At 47.4% G+C, this 18945-nt stretch overlaps 7 protein-coding genes across 7 annotated transcripts; 3 read left to right on the top strand and 4 right to left on the bottom strand.

Annotated features, from left to right (window-relative positions):
- Nucleotides 1-55: 55 nt before the first annotated feature.
- On the top strand, nt 56-1476 carry PENARI_c011G06773 (alkene reductase; the record flags this gene model as incomplete). Its single annotated transcript, XM_022632640.1, has 3 exons — nt 56-310; nt 455-1090; nt 1144-1476. 3 exons carry the CDS (start codon nt 56-58, stop codon nt 1474-1476), a joined length of 1224 nt encoding a protein of 407 aa, XP_022487486.1.
- Nucleotides 1477-5730: 4254 nt separating this feature from the next.
- PENARI_c011G07495 (putative C6 transcription factor) lies at nt 5731-7567 on the bottom strand (the record flags this gene model as incomplete). Its single annotated transcript, XM_022632653.1, has 3 exons — nt 5731-6310; nt 6361-6653; nt 6716-7567. 3 exons carry the CDS (start codon nt 7565-7567, stop codon nt 5731-5733), a joined length of 1725 nt encoding a protein of 574 aa, XP_022487541.1.
- Nucleotides 7568-9647: 2080 nt separating this feature from the next.
- On the top strand, nt 9648-10649 carry PENARI_c011G03101 (NADP-dependent oxidoreductase; the record flags this gene model as incomplete). The annotated part of the gene is made up of 1 exon (XM_022632544.1): nt 9648-10649. One exon carries the CDS (start codon nt 9648-9650, stop codon nt 10647-10649), a length of 1002 nt encoding a protein of 333 aa, XP_022487648.1.
- A 1143-nt stretch (nt 10650-11792) lies between these two features.
- Nucleotides 11793-13506, top strand: PENARI_c011G08501 (cytochrome P450; the record flags this gene model as incomplete). The annotated part of the gene is made up of 3 exons (XM_022632680.1): nt 11793-12023; nt 12076-12460; nt 12524-13506. The coding sequence occupies 3 exons, from the start codon at nt 11793-11795 to the stop codon at nt 13504-13506; spliced, it is 1599 nt and encodes a 532-aa protein (XP_022487482.1).
- Nucleotides 13507-13928: 422 nt separating this feature from the next.
- PENARI_c011G11581 (cupin domain-containing protein) lies at nt 13929-14394 on the bottom strand (the record flags this gene model as incomplete). Its single annotated transcript, XM_022632752.1, has 2 exons — nt 13929-14301; nt 14351-14394. The coding sequence occupies 2 exons, from the start codon at nt 14392-14394 to the stop codon at nt 13929-13931; spliced, it is 417 nt and encodes a 138-aa protein (XP_022487631.1).
- A 1492-nt stretch (nt 14395-15886) lies between these two features.
- Nucleotides 15887-16564, bottom strand: PENARI_c011G01168 (nitroreductase; the record flags this gene model as incomplete). Its single annotated transcript, XM_022632493.1, has 1 exon — nt 15887-16564. The coding sequence occupies one exon, from the start codon at nt 16562-16564 to the stop codon at nt 15887-15889; it is 678 nt and encodes a 225-aa protein (XP_022487622.1).
- A 1143-nt stretch (nt 16565-17707) lies between these two features.
- On the bottom strand, nt 17708-18675 carry PENARI_c011G03003 (alpha/beta fold hydrolase; the record flags this gene model as incomplete). Its single annotated transcript, XM_022632541.1, has 3 exons — nt 17708-17729; nt 17789-17835; nt 17902-18675. The coding sequence occupies 3 exons, from the start codon at nt 18673-18675 to the stop codon at nt 17708-17710; spliced, it is 843 nt and encodes a 280-aa protein (XP_022487542.1).
- Nucleotides 18676-18945: the final 270 nt, after the last annotated feature.

Below are 18945 nucleotides of genomic sequence, written 5' to 3'. Positions count from 1 at the left end.
AATTCTCCCTGTTACATGTACTCCGTACTCCGTACATAATATTATAGACGATAAAATGACCATCCATCAGCTCAGCGGCAAAGACTCCGGTCTATTCCGACCCCTGACTATCTCCAATGGCAAAATCACCCTTCAACACCGTGTGGTTCACGCGCCGTTGACCCGCAACCGTGGCGAGCCACTGAAAGCTTCCACTCCAGAGAATCCCAATCGAATCTGGATTCCTGGGGACCTCATGGTGGAGTATTACTCCCAACGAGCAACTGAAGGTGGCTTGATGATATCCGAGGGCATCCCACCATCACTGGAGGTAAGTGTGTATAGCTGTCAACCCTAAATCAGCCCCAAAACAAGCCAAAACAGTCAAAACAGACAACAGTCAAAATCAACCTATTTCTCATTTCCGCACTGTTCGCGTCTCCATCTCAAACTTTAACACAATTTTTTTCTTCAGAGCAATGGAATGCCCGGAGTTCCGGGCCTCTTCATCCCCGAACAGGCCCGCGGCTGGAAACGCGTCGTCGACGCCGTGCATGCAAAGGGAGGATTTATTTTCTGCCAGCTGTGGCACGCAGGCCGAGCGACAATCCCACAGATGACCGGATCGCCCGCTGTCTGTCCATCGGCAAGTGTGTGGGATTCCCCAACGGAGTGTTATTCGCACCCGCCCGAGGGCTCCACTTCGCCCGTGTTGTACGCGAAACATCCACCGGTCGAAATGACAGTGGAACACATCCAGACAACTATCGCTGATTATTGTGCTGCTGCCAAGACCGCTATTGAAATTGGGTTCGATGGTGTTGAAATCCATGCTGGTAATGGTTACTTGCCTGAGCAGTTTTTGAGCTCCAACATCAATAAGCGAGAGGATCGCTATGGTGGTACCCCCGAGAAGAGGTGCCAGTTTGTCTTTGAGCTTATGAGTGCTGTTGCTGCGACGGTTGGCGAGGAGAATTTGTCGATTCGCTTGTCGCCGTTTGGTTTGTTTAATCAGGCGCGTGGGGAGCAGCGTTTAGAGACCTGGTCGTACCTCTGTGAGGGCTTGAAGAAGTCCTTGCCGGCGCTGTCTTATGTTAGCTTTATTGAGCCGGTATGTTATCTGTCTTTTTACTTCTGCCTGATTTCCCCTGCTAACTGAGTCAGCGCTATGAGCAAATCTTCGATGTTGAAACTAAGGACAAGTTCCTCGAGAGCTGGGGTCTCGCAGACGTTACCCTCGATCGCTTCCGTCGGATCTTCGGCTCCACCCCCTTCTTCTCTGGTGGTGGGTGGAATGAAGAGAACTCCTGGGGAGTGGTCGAGTCCGGCAAGTATGATGGTATGATCTATGGCCGGTACTACATCAGCAACCCGGACTTTGTCCGCCGCTTGAAGGAGAAGTTGCCCTTGACTCCTTATGACCGAACTCGCTTCTATGGTCCATTCGAGGATAATGCTTTCCACTACATCGATTACCCTACTGTGGATCAGAGCTAGGGTAGTAGAATATAGATAGAGATAGAGATAGATCCGTACATAGTTGGGTGGCATTTGTTCTCGCATCCTGCCCAGGTGGTCTAAGGTGCTTTCCTCCACGTTTACCATGAATTGAAACTTGAAAGACTGGCAATGATGTTAGGTATATTTGTCTAATCAATTCAATATAAACCTGTTTAAATGTGTCATTACTTGTTACTTATCGTGACTATCGTCTCTAGGCTACATGGTGGAGCTTGGAAGCACCGGCCAAAAGGTCTGGAACTATTTCCCGGCCCCCAAGGTTTGCTAGCCATAACACCGGGTCTTGCGCCATATGTACATGCAGGAGGATGGCCGAGCACAGTGGAGCCCCTGACACAATGAAGATCTACAGTGGTATCATAAGTATTTGACCTCCGGTATTTTGACCTAAGGCCCACTTTGTCATACTGCCTAGCAGAAACCTCAGAACTTCAGTTTCAATCTAATAGCTAGTAGGGTATCCTTCATAATTAGAAACATCATCCACTACCCCCTTCCCGCGTATCAAAGGCATATCCAAACACAAGAATGTCAAGTTGTATTAGAATGCGTTGGTATATAGCGTGTGAACTATCCTGTTAAGACGCGCGAGGTTATAACCTAATCAAGTAGACGGTATGATCGGCAGTCAAGGCTCGAAGTACCGAAGGTCAAATACTTATGATAAACCACTGTATTGATTGAATCTTGGCGTATGCGTGTACTTGTACTTTGGCAGAACCGATATTGAGATCGGCCTAGCAGGCTGCGCTCGCCAAGTGCGTGTATTTCGGAGATACACCGGTTTCAATTGACGTTATGGCCACCTTGATTGCGGCTATCGAGTATACATGCGAGTGAAAAAGAAGGATTTAGTAATTCTGCGAGCTGTTTGATATCTGAATGATACTATGAACGGACCATAGATTGAAACTAGTTGGTTAAGGAATATTTCCATTACCTACTAGGATGATGTTCGAAGGATTGAAGGATTGTCTCATTATTGAGTGATTACCTTGGAACAGCTAGCGGTGGTAGCTGGAAACAGGAAAGATCTGAGTACGAAAAGCCTCCAGTTTAGTGTTCATTTAGGTTCTAATACACCGTAGAAATTATGAGGGGTAAGAAAGCCGAGAACTCATTGTACCGCTTCCTTATAGGTGTTGCAAACCTAGAAAGTACCATTGATAACGCTGCGGGTAGCGGAGATCTCGACATACTCTGGCCAGGTCATTCCTTCAGAAGTCGGCGACAATATCGAGAATCCCGCTACCTACAGCTCTACTGATAATACCGCCTTGTCCATACACAATCTACTATTAACACAGAGACTGAATGTTAAGGAACTACAGTAGATACAAGACTGGTCCCTTTTATCCCTCAGGAGCGTGTAATCTCGATGCTCAGTCTGTAGTACAGTTGGGTGCTGAAACCTAATGTTGTACAGGACATTCCCAACACACAGGATCAAGAAATATCGTAACAATTTATCTGCTAATAATAAAAATATAAATTCAGATACCAAGAAAAGATAATTGGAAATAAGCTTGGCATATAATTTTGTCGAAGAAGGCTGTACTGCATCCAGCGAGGTGAAACTGCAGTGCCCTTCGTGATCATCATCGCCGCTCTGGTCGATGACCCAATCTGGTGGCGGATCAGTCTCTCCCCACACCAATTGACCCAAGGCTGCAGTGTCTGTATCATTCTTGGGAGGGTGGCAGACGGCGCTGATTGCAGCACTGCAAGACCCGGCTAATGGTATTGTAGACTTGAATCTCCGAAAGGAGTGAGCAACCAAAAAGGAGATAATGAGGAACCTAACCACAACGGCAAAAAGCAAAGGAAAAGGCGTCTGGCTAGCGAACTGCTCTCCATGTCATAGAGCGGTTGATCGTCCACGCTGTAAGGTGTCATCTGAACGTAATATATGCTCTCTGAGACAAGCCAATGGAGTACCATGTACAGTACCATTATAGGAATGCCGTACTGATAAGGCACACTGAGCCAGTAGGTTGAATGCTGCTGGCTGCCTTTGACGAGCCGGGTGACTCGAAGTGGCTTGCGACCTGCTCCATAAGAGCTATACTCTGCGACCGCCAGCATACTAGTAAGCACACTATCGTAAAAATAGTAGCTAACCGTGACCAACAATTGGGCTGAGTTTGCAGTGAGTACGGCGCTCATCGGAGACCAACCTGAGCTGCTAAAATCTTGGTAAGTTCTGCTCACGCTCTCCGGGTCCCATAATTGATTAAATTGAAAAATCGGGCTAGGCCGAATCCACTGTATGAGCATAAGTACAATACCTATTATGATTGATGCCGAACAACTAAAGTCTCAGTTAGTTGATTTGCCCCTAATATCAAGGGTCGGTTTTTAAAAACTGACCAGATTAACGTGACTAGCCACCGTTTCATGCTGGAAGCCTTTTTCCACTGCTTGCTGCGTGATAGTTGTCTGTATGTAATGACTTATTCTTGGCCTCCTAGGTGCTTCCAGTGCCCGTTTTGAATGCACCTCGAAGAGGCCCAGCACACTCCCTTGGGAATGAACAGGTGATAGAGGCCCGGCTGCATAGGCTATTTAGCAACCTTTACGAAGCTAAAAGGCAAAGATTGCTCGAGTAAGTACCTAATTTGAATCAAAGGCCCTTAGGCTATTATTAACACTCCTTAGGTTTCATTAGTGCTAGTTCCGACGATAAGTCGGTGAAAGTTAATATATACAGCATCGAAAATAGAGAGCAGGTCGCCTAGGTGATAGTGAACAAAACCGGCACCGTATCTTTCGTTAACCGATAGGGAGACACGTCTAGTTATATGCTAGAAAACGGTATTAAGGTGCCAAGTAAATGTAGCATCGGTAATACAGTTTCCTCTTAGACAACCACGCCGATCTCTATGGGCAGTCAGTCCTCGTTCTCAACTACAATCGGCAGATCCGCTTCTAGAACAGCCCGTGCTAATCAATGTCTAACTCCGATATTCACGTCGACGCCTGCAAACAGTCAATCTTTTGCTTCAACTTCAGCCGGTAAATCGGCTACTAATATTGCAGATCAATTTCCATCTAACCTTCTTCCGGATCTCCTCGAGAAGATCCTAGGATAAGGGCTTCTCTATAAAGTCACGACGTTAAGAAAGTCATACTGTAACCTATGATCGGATATCGGAGTTAATAGCCTACTTATTAAGTGGTAGGCAGTTTTGCTTTTCTATTAAAGGGGGAATATCGCGTAGAAACTTGGATTTAGGTCGACTAGTATAAGGTAGCTAGATATAGACTAACTCTAGCCTAGACACTACGTCCTTAATATACTAGAGAATATTATCCATATTTTTCGATTTATCTAATACGTCTAGAAAGATAAAGACCTTCCTCTAGACTCCGAATATCTTAAAAGCAATAACCGAGAGTGCCTTTATCGTAGGTTGGTCGCTGCTATTCGATTGCTTAAAGCATTCAGATGAATTGCAGAGCCAACCCCACCTTAGTAAAACTAGAAAGCTAGTGACCGTAGCATACTATCTAAGGTCTGCTTTGTGGTGTCGCCAAAGTCAAAGAAGAAGCTGAGGATAAGACCGTCGCTTCCCTTCGCGAGATGATCGAGCACAGTCGTACTAAGAACCGTCTTTCCATATCCCGCGAGCCCGTACAGCCATAAATGTCGACGTGACCCTAAGTGCCACGACTGGAAGACGGGGTTTTCTAGGAGCCACGCGCCTATCCCCACATGGCGGAGCGTCCTCGCGTGATTAGCGTTTGTAGACGGATCCGGGGGACAAAGCCAGCGCCTGATCTTATCGGTAGGAAGGTCAGACCTGATGGAATCAGTTGCAGCTTTCGTTGCAACTGTCGTCTGCTACACGCTATCAATCTGTTGTTGAACTACTCGCAGTCAGGACGTATGCCAAGTTCGAATACTCTTCGCTTATCTCCCAAGAGACTAGCAGCTGCTCCAGCAACTTAGAGTGATAATCAAGTGGGACTACGTATTACACGATGGTGTGGCATATTAGACTCACCCTTCACCGGGTTTAGCTATACCCGAAGGTGAAACCCCTTTCGTGATATACAATCAAAATGCGACATAGCCTTATCTGATCATCGTGTGGAGTACGGTGCTACTTATCAAAGTGCCAACGGGAGAGTGGACATAGCAGTTCATAGGTGAGAATCGTGTCTGGACCCAGCGAAGATTGTTGAGTAGAGGGACGCATTCCAGTGGTGTAAGTGGAACGGGCCCAGTCACCCTCCCGAGTGATCAACTCCATTAACAGATATGGAGTTGCGAAAGTTAAAATCGAACAGATCGTAGAAATCGGTAACGCCACCAAGCCCAAAATCTGGTGGCAGCGGCTCCAAGGCTTCTCTCTCAGACCCTTCTGTAGGGACCACGGCGCTGAAGTGCTGATCCCTTAGGCAAAGAATCTCCCGAGCAATGATACCTACCTCCTGGTAAATCCTTTTCCCCTGTAGCCAGTACTCGCTCATGATCTTCAGAGTCCCCATGCTTAGGCGGATCTTCTCCCGGCTGAGCTCCAGCTGCACCCCTTGGTAGATGTACCGACAGGCTGAAAGATGAGCAATGGTGGCATTGGCGATCATGCATATGATGAATGGGGTATGTGTCGCGATGTTGATGGGGACAGTCATCAAATTATTTAGCTTCTCAATGGCCTTGAGACACTTGAAGGTATGCGTCTGAGTTTCGAGGTTGTTGCATCCACGTTGGGCCTCAGGAGGAGGTGGGGGAGAACATTTGCACAAGGCTTCAACCGGGCTATACGCCAGAGAGGATAATTGGCGATGCATCTCAACCGTATACCTGAAGATGTTAGGATTTCTTAACAAATTGGATAAGTAGAACCAGCATACGCGTGAAGAATGAAATTAGCCTTACACAGCAGTTCGTCAAGAGATCCATCACGCCGGACTGCGTTTCTCTTCGATGGTGGAAGCAATGAATACCATGCTGCAATGCTGGTGTCAGCATTAGCACACATTGAACTGTGCTGTATAGGGTCTTCTGGGCTACGACCGGGAGCCAGTGCGAGGCCAATGCCTCGTGTCAGCCCAATCAGCTCTGCAAATGAAGAGAATCCTTGTTTGTCCTCAGGTAAGAATTCTCGCATATCGTATTCCTGGAGAGATTTCGGTTGGGGGATTTGCTAACGGCAGGTTCATTTGGTCAGTCAATTGTAAGCCCAGGACGTCTCCGGAGAGCACTTACTCCAGACTCATAGTCATGCTCCTCGCAGGGCATGTCCACCGTCATGGGGATGTTGGTGGTGCGTAACGGGTAGGTGTGAGTGCTGCCAGCCATATGCGCATCTGCGATGTAAATCATCCACCATGTCCGCCGCCAGCTTTCCTCAAGCACCGGGTCACCCTGCCCATATTGCGCGGAGAACCTCTTTTGATTCATGCCTAGTTTTAACGCCATCTGGATCGCCTCGTCAAGAAACCTTAGGCCGTGGTCAATTTCATCGCACCAGTACACGGCGATCGAGAAGAGTAGAACCGCCTGCACGTCGAAACCGGTGAACCGCGGTTGTCGCGCGTGAAAGGAAGCTAGGAACTCTTGTATTCTCGTGGCCGGCGAGATGGACTGGATTGCGACTGTGAAATTTGCCCCAATGTACTGCATCACCAGGAAAAGAAGTTGCAGCGTCTCTGGCTCCGTGGTCAGGCGCCGCTTGAGGAAGCGATATGGGAGCACACATGGATGCGCAGCGTGAAAGTAGGAATAGTAGCACTGCAAAAGCTGGTCTGGGTCGCTGCTGTCGTCACTACTGATTGGTGTCGCAACGAGCTCATCTACATTGCCCATACTGCCCTCCGTTCTGGTCCAATTCCACGGTTCGCGCGAAGCTTGCGATGGCAGCTCAGTTGGCTGCTGCAGACGGCGGCGACCTCCACGGCGCGACTTGAGATAGACACATTGCTTCTTTTCCGTGACACAGCGAGAACATGCAGGCATCACCGCATCACAGCGCATATGTCGATCGCGACATGGCACACATGCAAGCGAGATGCGAGCAGATGATTTTGCTGAGCCAGAAGTGTCGGATGTTTCAGTCATGGTATCTGGTATAGACTAGTACATGCCGGCGTCGCGTTCCTTTGCTTTTCGGGGCCAGAGCATCAAATAAACCAACCCTCGTATATAAAACCATATGAAACAATTCCCCACTTTCGCCCGTAATGACGGCCGGTCGGTCCGCCGTTTGACCGACTCCGACAGAACTCCAAAACCCCCAATTCGTCGATAGATAGAAAATAGGGGAATAATTACCCACTCTCGCCACTTGAGGCGCCTGTTCGGCCCGCCAATTGACCGAGTCCGACGATAACTCTAAAAATCCTAATTTGTGGAGGCTCCTCCGCGAGGATGGAGTAGCACCTGGAGAAAATCTCACGCTCGTACCGACGTCCGATCTACCAGGGCAGTTGACAAGCTAGTAGTGGAAGACCGGCTCCCCGCTTGTGAGAGGGGAGCTTTAGAAAAATGGGATTTTTGTTAGCACTGGCTATGCACCTATGCAAAGTAGATATACGTGCAAGGAAAGTAAAGGAACGATAGAAGCATCCTAACAGGCAATCGTTCTGCGGCTCAAGAAGAGGCATTTTGTGAGGAGTCCAGTAATTCCTAAATTCGTGGTGACGGTATGGGGAATAGAATCAGCTTCATGTCTCTCGTCATCCTTTGGAGCTTATATAGTCAAGGAGGGGCTGTGAGGGGGACAGTTAAAGTGACAACTACGATATCTCGCTCACCTGGGGTGTTTCTACATCCCCGTGAGTTGAATAGGCTATTAACGACATTCTATCCTGACACGCTCACAATAATTCTAACCACTTGTCGCCATCTCTCATAATCGCCCCACTCCGGTATACGACCTCTGCCGGAAGTCGGCGAAAGACAAAACAGCCATAAGTTCTACTTTCATATCAGCGATGCGCAAAGCGAATCAAATCGCCAAACTGAGCGAGAAAACATATTGATTCTACCCGATTCCTGCATTCTTCACATTAAGTGGTTTCTCTCATTCGCCGGCCCAAGTATTCATAACCTTGGCGATACCAAGTAAACAACTGATAGCCTAACAGATGGTTTGTAAGAGTACCTCTGCTGTTAGCTTTGGTCCACAATGAACGTCCTATCATCTGGTCTCTTGAGAATCCTGAAGTTTACGGCGAATGAGTAGGATGGAAGCAGATAATCCAAGAAAGAGTACTCGAAAACAAATACGATTACAGATTGATCTACAATTACTCGAACTTTCCGGTAACTCGGTCATCAGTAACCAGAGACAGAGACATTCAGGGGGGATTTCAACCTTTCCCAGAGTGTCCTCTACTTTGATTTAGTTAACCATCTTATTCATCTGATGTTGGTTCCGCTTGATTAGTCCATACTGTATCAGGTTGCTCTGACAGTTGGTTATTCTTGCCAAACGGTGATATGGATAGCCTACTGTATTGTAAAACGGAATCGTCGATCGGTACAATAGTAATTAATACGTCTATGCCACAAGCGCAATCCCCAAGTCAAGCGCTCAGCCCAAGGAACGCCCATCCTGCTAGAGAAACCAAGGAGGGCCTGGACGGCTCAAAAGCACTGAGCAGATAGGCGGTTTGGGCGGAGGAAATGATCAGACTTTCAGCCCTAGTACCCGACAACTAATAGGCTACCCGGGATGAAAGCGGCCCAACAGGGCAGAACAGGGTCTCAGCATCATTGATTTTCGCGAGGGCGAAAAACGGCGCATACTCTGCCAGTGTTAAGAGGTGAAAGAACTTTGTTTGTCTTTTCCAAAGCTTATACAAATGTGATACACATTCATAATAGCCTATCCGATGACCGGCTGTATTTGTATTGTGGTGGAGTCAAGATCCATTTAACTATACATGTCAGCTACCCGACCGTGGATTTCCTACTGGCTCAAGGGTAACAAAGACAACATTGGATATGAATTATGGTGCCACGATGCCTTTTGATTAATCGCCCCTTCCATAAATTGTAATTTATTAGACTCTCGCTGAAAGGACTGGTTACTGGGAAAGGCATATAAGTCGTCCGCTTTCCCTCAAACCTGGAATATCCAACCATTGTCATTGTCTTAAGCAGCAAAGAAAAAAGGATTCCTCTTCGGCCAACGATGTCGATAAACACTCTCCCATCTACCGTACGCGCTCTGCTGCAAGCAGACCCCACCTCAAAAACCATTACACTCGTCGAACGCCCTCTGCCAAAACCGAATTCTGCTAAGGGGGAACATCTGATCCGTGTTTATGCTGCCGCTCCATGTGCAGGAGAACTCCTATGGCCCAGTTTCGGTGACATTCCTGGGAAGGAAATCATCACCTGCGACGATGTTGCAGGAGTCGTTGTGAGCGCCCCAGAAGGCTCTCCATTCAAGGAAGGAGATGAAGTGTACGCTCGCACGAGCTATTACCGCCCTGGATGTGCTCGTGACTACGCAATTGCCACCACCGATGAATTAGCTGGTCGTCCCCGTAAGCTGAGCTGGGCGGAATCTTCGGCCGTGCCACTCGCTGCGGAGACTGCATGGCAGGCTCTGTTCAAGCATGCCGGAGTTGGCAATTTCGATAGCCCGAACTGGAAGGGTAAACGCATCTTGGTGACTGGGGCTTCGGGAGGGGTCGGGACCTGGGTTGTTCAGATTGCAAGCCAAACGGGAGCAGAAGTGGTCGGTACTTGTGGACCAGATAACCTAGACCACGTCCAGGCCCTAGGAGCCAAGCAAGCGCTGAACTATCGCTCGCTCAAGATTTCCGAGTGGGGTCAGAACCCAGTGAACAAAGTCGACGTGATTATTGACTGTGTTGGCGGGAAATCACTTGAAGATGCCTGGTGGTGCCTCCGTGACAACGGCGTGATCATCAGTATCAATCAGCCGCCGGAAGGCAAACGACCCGCAGGGTTTTCAGGTTCCAATGTGAAAGATCTTTTCTTCATCATGGAGCCATCTGGTGCAGATTTGGCAGAAATCACGAAGCTGATCGACAAGGGCAAATGCCGGCCTATTGTTGACAGTGTCTGGCCCTTGGAGCAGTTTCAAAATGCATACGAACGTTTGGATAGTGGCCATGCCCGAGGGAAGGTTGTTTTCGACCTGTTGTTGAATATTCAAAAGTAGGATGGCGCCTTATTGATGAAACGTTCCTGTTGAATTATCCGATAGTGACTTACTGATCCTGTCTTATTTTGCTCCTTAAGTTGTAAATGAATGTTGAATAACTTATTCATCGACGCTTTTTCAGTGGCCCTTGTATCACTTTGGGCCCGTCCTGAACATTCCTGCCACACTTCTGAAACCAGGCTCAATGAGTGTGGGGGTCACATAGACACTCTGTGACTTTAGCTAGAATGATGCACATATTCTATGCTTTTACATAATTATCTCTAGCCTCATAACGCCATCTCTTGCAGTCGTACACTGTATCGAGCCGCGAATACGAAAATATTTTGACTTTATTTGCGTTTGTCCAGAAGAGCCTTGACCATATTGCCCAACCTCCTTGCATCCTGCTGTGGTCTAATAGAAAAAGCCGAGCAAGGGTAGACGTTTAGAAGTAGTGAGAAAGGCTAAGGGGTATTATACAAAATATTAAGCGAAATTTTCGTTGTGCTATTATTAAGCAAGCTTCAAATTTGTTGAAACTGTATACGATGAATGAAGTTAGGAAGCTAGAGTCAAGGCCAACGAGGTTGTTTAGGTCTGATCTCTCCTCTATGAGAGAGATCCTATTTAATGAGGAGCATTTCTCCTAAACTATACTCTATATGGTATGTTCAATGCTGATCACTAGATTCATGCTTGGCGGAGAAGCCATGAATCTCAACAAAATTAATTGCAATATTATAGACCATATAATGGTAGTGCTATATTGAAAGTGATATATATATTTTGCATGGGGATCCGAGAAAGTGGAGTGGCAAGGAACATTTGGAATGGGATGGTACATTCCCAAAACAGGCAAGGAATATCTCCTCTATGTTACGCCGAATTCTGTGGTGCCCGAATAGCCTATGTATGAAGAGGACTTTCCACTTTCGTATTAGCCTCCCGGATATTCCCTGTGCGTCACGGCTATCGTGGTGTCGCAAATAACCCGGAGTTAATAGGGGATGTCACTGCCGATATATTATTTAAGGAAAACGCGTGGTCAAAATACTATGTCCCATAACAGATTAGGCGTCTCGTAAACTCCATTATAAGGCACTTCCGACGCCCAGTCATTCAAAATCTGTGTCGCCAGAGCCGCAGAAACTTTAGAAAATGGCGCCAGGCATCGTTCTCCCCGAGTTTGGAACCCCAATTGGCATGGTGGTAATCTGTTTTTCCGCTCTCTCGGTGCTTTATGTTTTTCATTCTTCGTTCTTTAGAGTTCCCCGCGCAAAGGGCGTGCCCCTGCTAAGGGAGAGGCCTGGAAAGACGACTTTCAGTTTGAAAAATCGACTCTCTTATTTCACCGGCTGCGAAGCTATATACCACGAAGCGTATCATGGCGTATGTGTGTTGAAAACTCAATATATGTGACAAGCTAACATGCCCTACACAGTACTGCAAGAAAGGCAAGGCGGTCATAATCCCGGGCATCGGTTTCCGTGATGAGATCATCCTGCCCGTTACTTCAATACACTGGGCATCATCGCAACCCGAAAGCGTGCTCAGTAACAATGAAGCTTTCCTTGAAGTCAATCAGACCAAATATAGTCTCGGCCACACAAAATATGTCGGTGACCCATGGCAGTCCATGCTCGTAAAACGAGAAATGAATGCCGTGTTGGAAAATATTGTTGCAGGCTTGAATGAGGAGCTGCAAGTTGCATTTGATGCATATTTTGGGACCGACGAGAACTCCTGGAAGCGAATTAACCTGTTGAGCACTGTGAAGATGGTTGTTGCCCAGGCGGCCAGTCGGTTTACCGTCGGCTTACCATTGTGTACGTTCGGTCCTAGGATCATCCTTTTGCGGTTATCTGGTTGCCACTGACTCGTGCTCATAGGCCGAAATGGACAGTATCTCAAAGACTCTCTGACCGCTATAGATGGCTGTGTCATCAATGCTGCTATTACCGGTGGCATGCCTCCTATGCTGCGTCCTTTCGTTGGCCGGCTTGCCGGAATGAAGACCCAGCTTGCCCAGAGGAAGGTCAGACGGCATCTCGAGCCGACATATCGTACGCGTCTCGAAGCTTTCAAAAATACACAACATGATCTACATCACGTCGAGCCTCAGGATCACCTACAGTTGATGCTCCGCTATGCACAGAGGGAGCGGCCTGAAGAGCTGTACAACCTAGACGTCATAAGCCGTCGCCTCACCGCTGCAAACTTTGGCTCTATGCATCAGACGAGCATACAAGTAACTAATATGCTGCTGAATATCCTGGGATCTGACGCCGAGTACAATACAATCGAGGTCCTACGTGATGAGGCCACGCGTATTATGGGCAAAGACAAGGAGTGGACAAAAGCCAAAATCTGCAAGATGAATAAAGCAGATAGTGTCGCGCGTGAGACAATGCGATGTCACTCTTTCGGTACCCGATCCATCTTGCGAAAGGTCATGGTCCATGGGCTCGTCACTGATACCGGCATCGAGCTGCCCAAAGGATCCATGATTTCTTTCCTCGCCCAGCCTGCTCAGATGGACGTGGAGACATACGAAGAACCACATAAGTACGATCCGTTCAGATTCTCGCGCATGCGGGACGCGGCGACTAATTCGGCTAAGGCCAACACGCTGAGTTTCGTTTCAACTGGCTCGAATTATTTACCATTCGGGCATGGCAAGCACGCTTGCCCAGGACGATTTCTGCTCGACTTCGAGCTGAAAATGATCATTGCCTATGTTCTCAGGAATTATGATATCAAATTTCCGGAAGAGTACAATGGCAAGCGCCCTGCAAATAAATGGTTAGGCGAAGCGAATATTCCTCCCGAGGGAGTGAACCTGTTGGTGAAGAGACGAATGGGCTCAATATGACATTAAGAGACCCTCGGCATGTTTTCTTCTTAGCTGGATCTCTCTTGTATGCTGTCCTAGACGAACGACATGGTCGCTTATCGCTAATACATTGTACATTCTTCTCTTCTAGCCTTGAGTTATTGATCCGTAAAGGTATCAGGTAGAGTCTTCAGGTCACAGTACGATGTAACGAGGAGGATCGACAATGGAAGCTGGCAATGTAGCGGACTTCTAGGAACTCCGTTCGCAGATCTCAATGTACTGCAGTATGAGCGGCTTGGAGACACTCACTTCAGTCATCATATGCCAGGTAACATCACTGTTGATGTATAGCCAGAGAACAATAAGCCACGTTAAGAAGCACAAATTGGTGAGATTCCGCGCCAGTTGCATAAAATAGTATAGTCACGATTATTTTAATCCAAAGCTGCAAAATATTTTTATGTGGCCGTACCTTCCTCCTCAGCGTCTAAAACAATGATATTGTGAAACCCATCCTTGATAACTTCATCGTCAACAATGAGAACCGCCAGAAACTTAGCTTGTTCCGATCCATTGTTCTCCGATCGAACGTGATGACAGCCGGGAGCTTCATACCACATATCTCCTCTCTGAGAGACAATGGGATCATCGCAATTCATTTGATTCAAAACAACACCATCAATCACCATCGCAATGGCTGCTGCACCCGAGTGCGTATGCGGGGGTGTAGCTGCGTTGGGAACCATATCGATCGAAATGATGATGACGGCTTTCCCTGGAATATTGGATGGATGGTAGACATTCACAATCTTGAAGTCCTCTCGCGGACGTCTGCATATAGAGTGGGCATACTGTAGTCATCAGATGCTGAGTTGCTTACCCTTCAATGTGATAGGTATCACCGACTTTAACAACCTTGGGCATTGTGGAGGACATTTTCAGGTTTCCGAAGTGTACTTGTCGCGAAAGCAAAGGATTCTGGTTGAAAGACGTTCCCGGCGGACTTTAAACCATGCCCGGGTTTAGTTGGATACCTGACTGAAACGGGTATATTTGAATCTCCACGTCATGTTTTGAATTGCAGTTGCCACAGGGCAACCCGCTAACGGAACCTGGCGTGCGTTCCACGGCAAGCCAAATTTAAAATCAGGATGGAATTGTCTAGATCGCTTGGTCGGCTGGGTATCTACTGTAGGAGGGATTGTGAGAGCGCAAGACGGCAGGTATGCTGAGATCTACTGAGGAAGTGCGTGACAACTAAAGAGAAGGCTGCGGCCATGAAGCAAGCTCTTTTTCCACCGATCCCGAAAGCTGATCTCTCAGATCCCAATCGCTACCGATATCTCATTGCAGTGCCTTCATCCACCACGATCTCACAGCAGGAGTATAACAGTCGTCAAAATAGCCATACCATTTAACGCCCCAGGACCAGATTGCATACCTAACGCGGCAGTCAAACGAGCGGTCGAAATACCAGCCATCCTCACCTGTTCAATATCTGCTAATGCAGCAAACGCCGACGTTCGACACGGTTTCCGTCGGGATCCGCTAGATCCTTGCACACGTGGGCGTTCCTGGCAACGAGACTGCCAACGTTGAAGGAAAATTGGCGGCTACTGGAGCTGTGGTCGGAATACGGCGGGATAGGTGGACCCGGAGAGGAGGATTTACGATAGTCCGATGACCTCGAGTGGATCATACAGGTAAGCAATGGAATGGATGAAAGGTCTAAAGCATCTGCCATCTCACAAGTGTGAAACGAACAACACAAAAGTTTAATACGAGGCAAATGGCAGGCTCACCCATACTCCGCCCTAGTAGCATATCTCTTGACTACTGCGGTCTCAGTTTCCTTTTCTTACCCCATCATCCATAATTCCATCACAGTCATTGATTTCTTAATAGTTTCAGCCTTTCTCTCACCAGAGCAGTCAGGGGATACCTGCCCGGCTCAGCTCAGGTTCGAGCCTCAGGGAATAGCTAGTTATACCGTCCAACGTCGAGAGGACAAGGTCAATCACCAAAAGTCTGCAGGTTCTGCCGGTCACACCTTGAATAGGCAGATAGACTCGGAGCTTCCGCTCCTCTCCTCTCCTCTCAACGAGGCTGTTTTTTCTGATGATCTCCATCTTTCATCTGATCCTCCAACAAAAAGCTTTTTAGAACTGTACTCTACCATGGAAGTGAAATTGAAATTTCCGGCGTAACCCCTACAGGGTATTCCGGGCGGCGCGGAATTGATTTCTATCGGATCAGAGGATACCCGTACGCACTAGGAGCATGGAAGACAGAGATTTAGCGTATTCTGACCAACATGAGTTTCTTTCAAAATTCCAAAGCAACCAAAATTATTCAATTAGCATTCCCTGTTTACATAGGTAAAGCATGGCGATGGAACAAATAGAGTAAATGGTCTCTAGGGTCTAATCTCGATCGATGTATCCCAGCTATCTCTCTGCGAGACCATTTGATTCGCCTGGGACTCTGGATCTCCGTATCCCACTGCCAACCCACAAAGTATATCCATGCCATCGGTGATCGCTAATTCTTCTCTAATCACCGCCGGGTACCCCGCAACGCTGCCTTCAATGCAGGTGTCCAGGCCCTTCTCGGTCAACTCCAAAATCAACGTCTGAAGCCACATGCCCACGCTTAGTGAATCTGCGTGGCTCAAAGATCGATCCATATATATAATCCCCACCAGCGGGGCGCCGAAGAAATAGTAATTGCGTAATTCCGCTGCCCGTCGTCCAGGCATATCATCCCGGGCGATCCCCATGGATTTTCCAAATAACTCGCGTCCGAGCTCTGACCTATAGTGGCGGAATGCCTCTGGGATTGGTGGAATCTGGGGCTTGCCATTTTGGGCGGCTTCTAGTAATGCCGCCTTCAGAGTGTCGAGCTTGCTTCCGGACAGAAATATCGCTCTCCATGGTTGGATGTTTGAATTCGAAGGCGCGTGTTGTGCTATTAACAGAGATTCCTTGAGATGTTCGATTGGGACCGCCCTGGGGAGAAAATTCCGAGTTGAATGACGAGTGAGAATTGAGTTGGTAAGAGAGGTTTGAGTGGGTAGGCTGGATTTTTCATCCATCGTCAACGAGGAGATATATTTGTGATGTGGGTATCTGTTGTTCAAGCCAGCAAAACGAAAGTGTCGTTGAAAAATGGGGTGTGATATCTCCTGAAAGAAACAGTACTTTATATCCTCCATCGGAACGACTAATTGTAATACAAAACCCATGTGGAGCTGTAGATTACAGTTGTGTATTTGGATGCTTCTAAATGCTCAATCCCTGGCTTACAGTCTGAATTTTGATTTCGCTCTAGTGGGTAGTTCAAAGAGACTATTGTGCGATATTCTTGAAAATAATCCCGGATATTAACAAACGTACCACTGGTAGCCTGTGCTCCTGAGGACAATACCGGCTCGCTCGAAAGGCTATGGCGGCGGTTTACACAGTAGAATCCACTAGTAAATCTAATTATAGATAGATTATTATCATTGTGAGTAAGACGACTATTGATGAATACGTTAGTGTAAAGTGTATCAAAGTAATTCCCGAATAGCCTATTGTCGCCTCAAATTATGGAGCGGGCCCACAAGTGTAGTAGAACTCCGATTGCTCCCGCATATGAAATTGTTGAAAGGAGGAAATAGGCATAAGGAAGATTCAAAGGTCTACCGCGTCCGCGTCTGATGATATGCCATTATGTCTTACCCTCCTACTCTTGTATTTCGATCAGATTTGGAAGCCAAGGAAGATACGACCGTCATCGGTAGGTATATTGGAATATTTACAATGGCTTCCCCCTCCCTTTAGCGTAAATTTTGATCCACCCTTTTTCATATCACTATCATAACCCTCCTACCGCATAGTCATGCATACGATGTGGGAAAAGGAACAAAGGCATAAAAAGGAGGAAACAAGATGAAAGATATAACGTGTTTGGATCATAGCCCATACGTACAAGCAGAGATAGAAACAGGGATGAACACGAGCAAGCGAGGCCTTGGCCGAGTCCTTCTATATAGTCTTCAGTCTGCACCCAATTCATGTGCTTCATCCCCTAGCATACCCTCGATCATTTAACGCGAAGTGGGCAACGTAAAGAGACATAGGTTATCTGTATCTTGCCTTGTCCAGAAAAGTCTTCACCATTGCCCCGAAAGTCGTTGGATCTTGCAGCGGACTATTAGCAACTTCTGTCAGCATAAGATATGAAATATAATAGATTACTGGGCTGTGACGAGGGTCCTTTTGCAGCAAGAAAACCAGTATAGATAAGCGGATTTTGTAGCAATCGGGATACTTACGCAAAATGGCTCACGCCAGGAAGGACGGTCAGCTGCGAATTCTGAATCTGTTGGCAGGTGAGTATTAATATCTCAATTTTCGATAATGATTGGGTTTTAGAAAAGATACAGACCATTTCGTTGATTTGAAATACTGTGGATCTTATGACAACCTCCTCATGATCCGCATCAGCACATAAAATCCTCGGTGAAGGATCAACCACCCCAAAAGGTGAAATCGTATTAAAAGCTCTCTGATCCCACGCTGGCGAGACAGATTGCATCTGATTCACACGATCGTTGAAAAGAATCCAATTCGGATTGGGATTCAGCTCATTATACTCAGACTCCTCCCTGTTTAGCAGATCATTTAAGAAAGGTATGCCTTCAATGCCAGTGATGTTAGCCTGATCGGGACTGAAATTGGCGCCAAATGCAATAATGCTATCGGCCCGCGACGAATAGTTCATGGCAATATCAAGCGCGGTATTGGCCCCATCGCTCCACCCGACGAAGCTTGCACTCGTAATCCCCAGTGTATCAAGTAGAGAGATAGTGTCCCGCGCAAACAAGTCATAGGAAAGGGGCACAGAGAGATCGTTGGTTGAGCGTCCATGGGCCCTTGTGTCGATTACGATAACACTGAAAGTTGGCGCGAGATATTCGACAAGGTCACCCCACCAGCGGGAGGAAATTTTACCACCATGGAGCAATACCACAGGGGGCCCGGCCATTCCAACAGAAGGTCCGTAGAGGGCGTGCCATAGAGAGATATTATTCACCTGTGCGTGGGCCTCATAACTTGGAGGAGGAAGTTCAGGCGCGGGCGGTAAAGTGAGCCAAGGGGGAATATAGGGCGTCGCGGATGTTGCAGCCACCGTGAACGCGGTAAGATGTAGCGGCTTCATTCTAGATAGGGCCGGCAAGTTGTGATGTTGATTTTGTGAACTGTCTAGGATGCAACTCTTTTTGGCATCTTAAGAGGAAGAATACCAATTTATACAATACGCATATCATAATGGAGACTGGATGGACCACAAGGTCGCTCCCGCAACGGGTACTCGGGCTGGATAGATAGATACCCGGGCGAGATGGATACTCGGACGGGATAGATAAACAGGCAATTCTTTCTCTTTTTTCCTTCCTTCTCTTTGCGCTAGGGTGGATTTTTCTGCTTC

The sequence above is a fragment of the Penicillium arizonense genome (genome assembly GCF_001773325.1).
Source record: "Penicillium arizonense strain CBS 141311 chromosome Unknown PENARI_contig011, whole genome shotgun sequence".
Lineage (NCBI taxonomy): Eukaryota > Fungi > Ascomycota > Eurotiomycetes > Eurotiales > Aspergillaceae > Penicillium > Penicillium arizonense.
The sequence above is the reverse complement of the archived record's forward strand: the minus strand, read 5'-3'. Positions and strand labels throughout refer to the sequence as shown.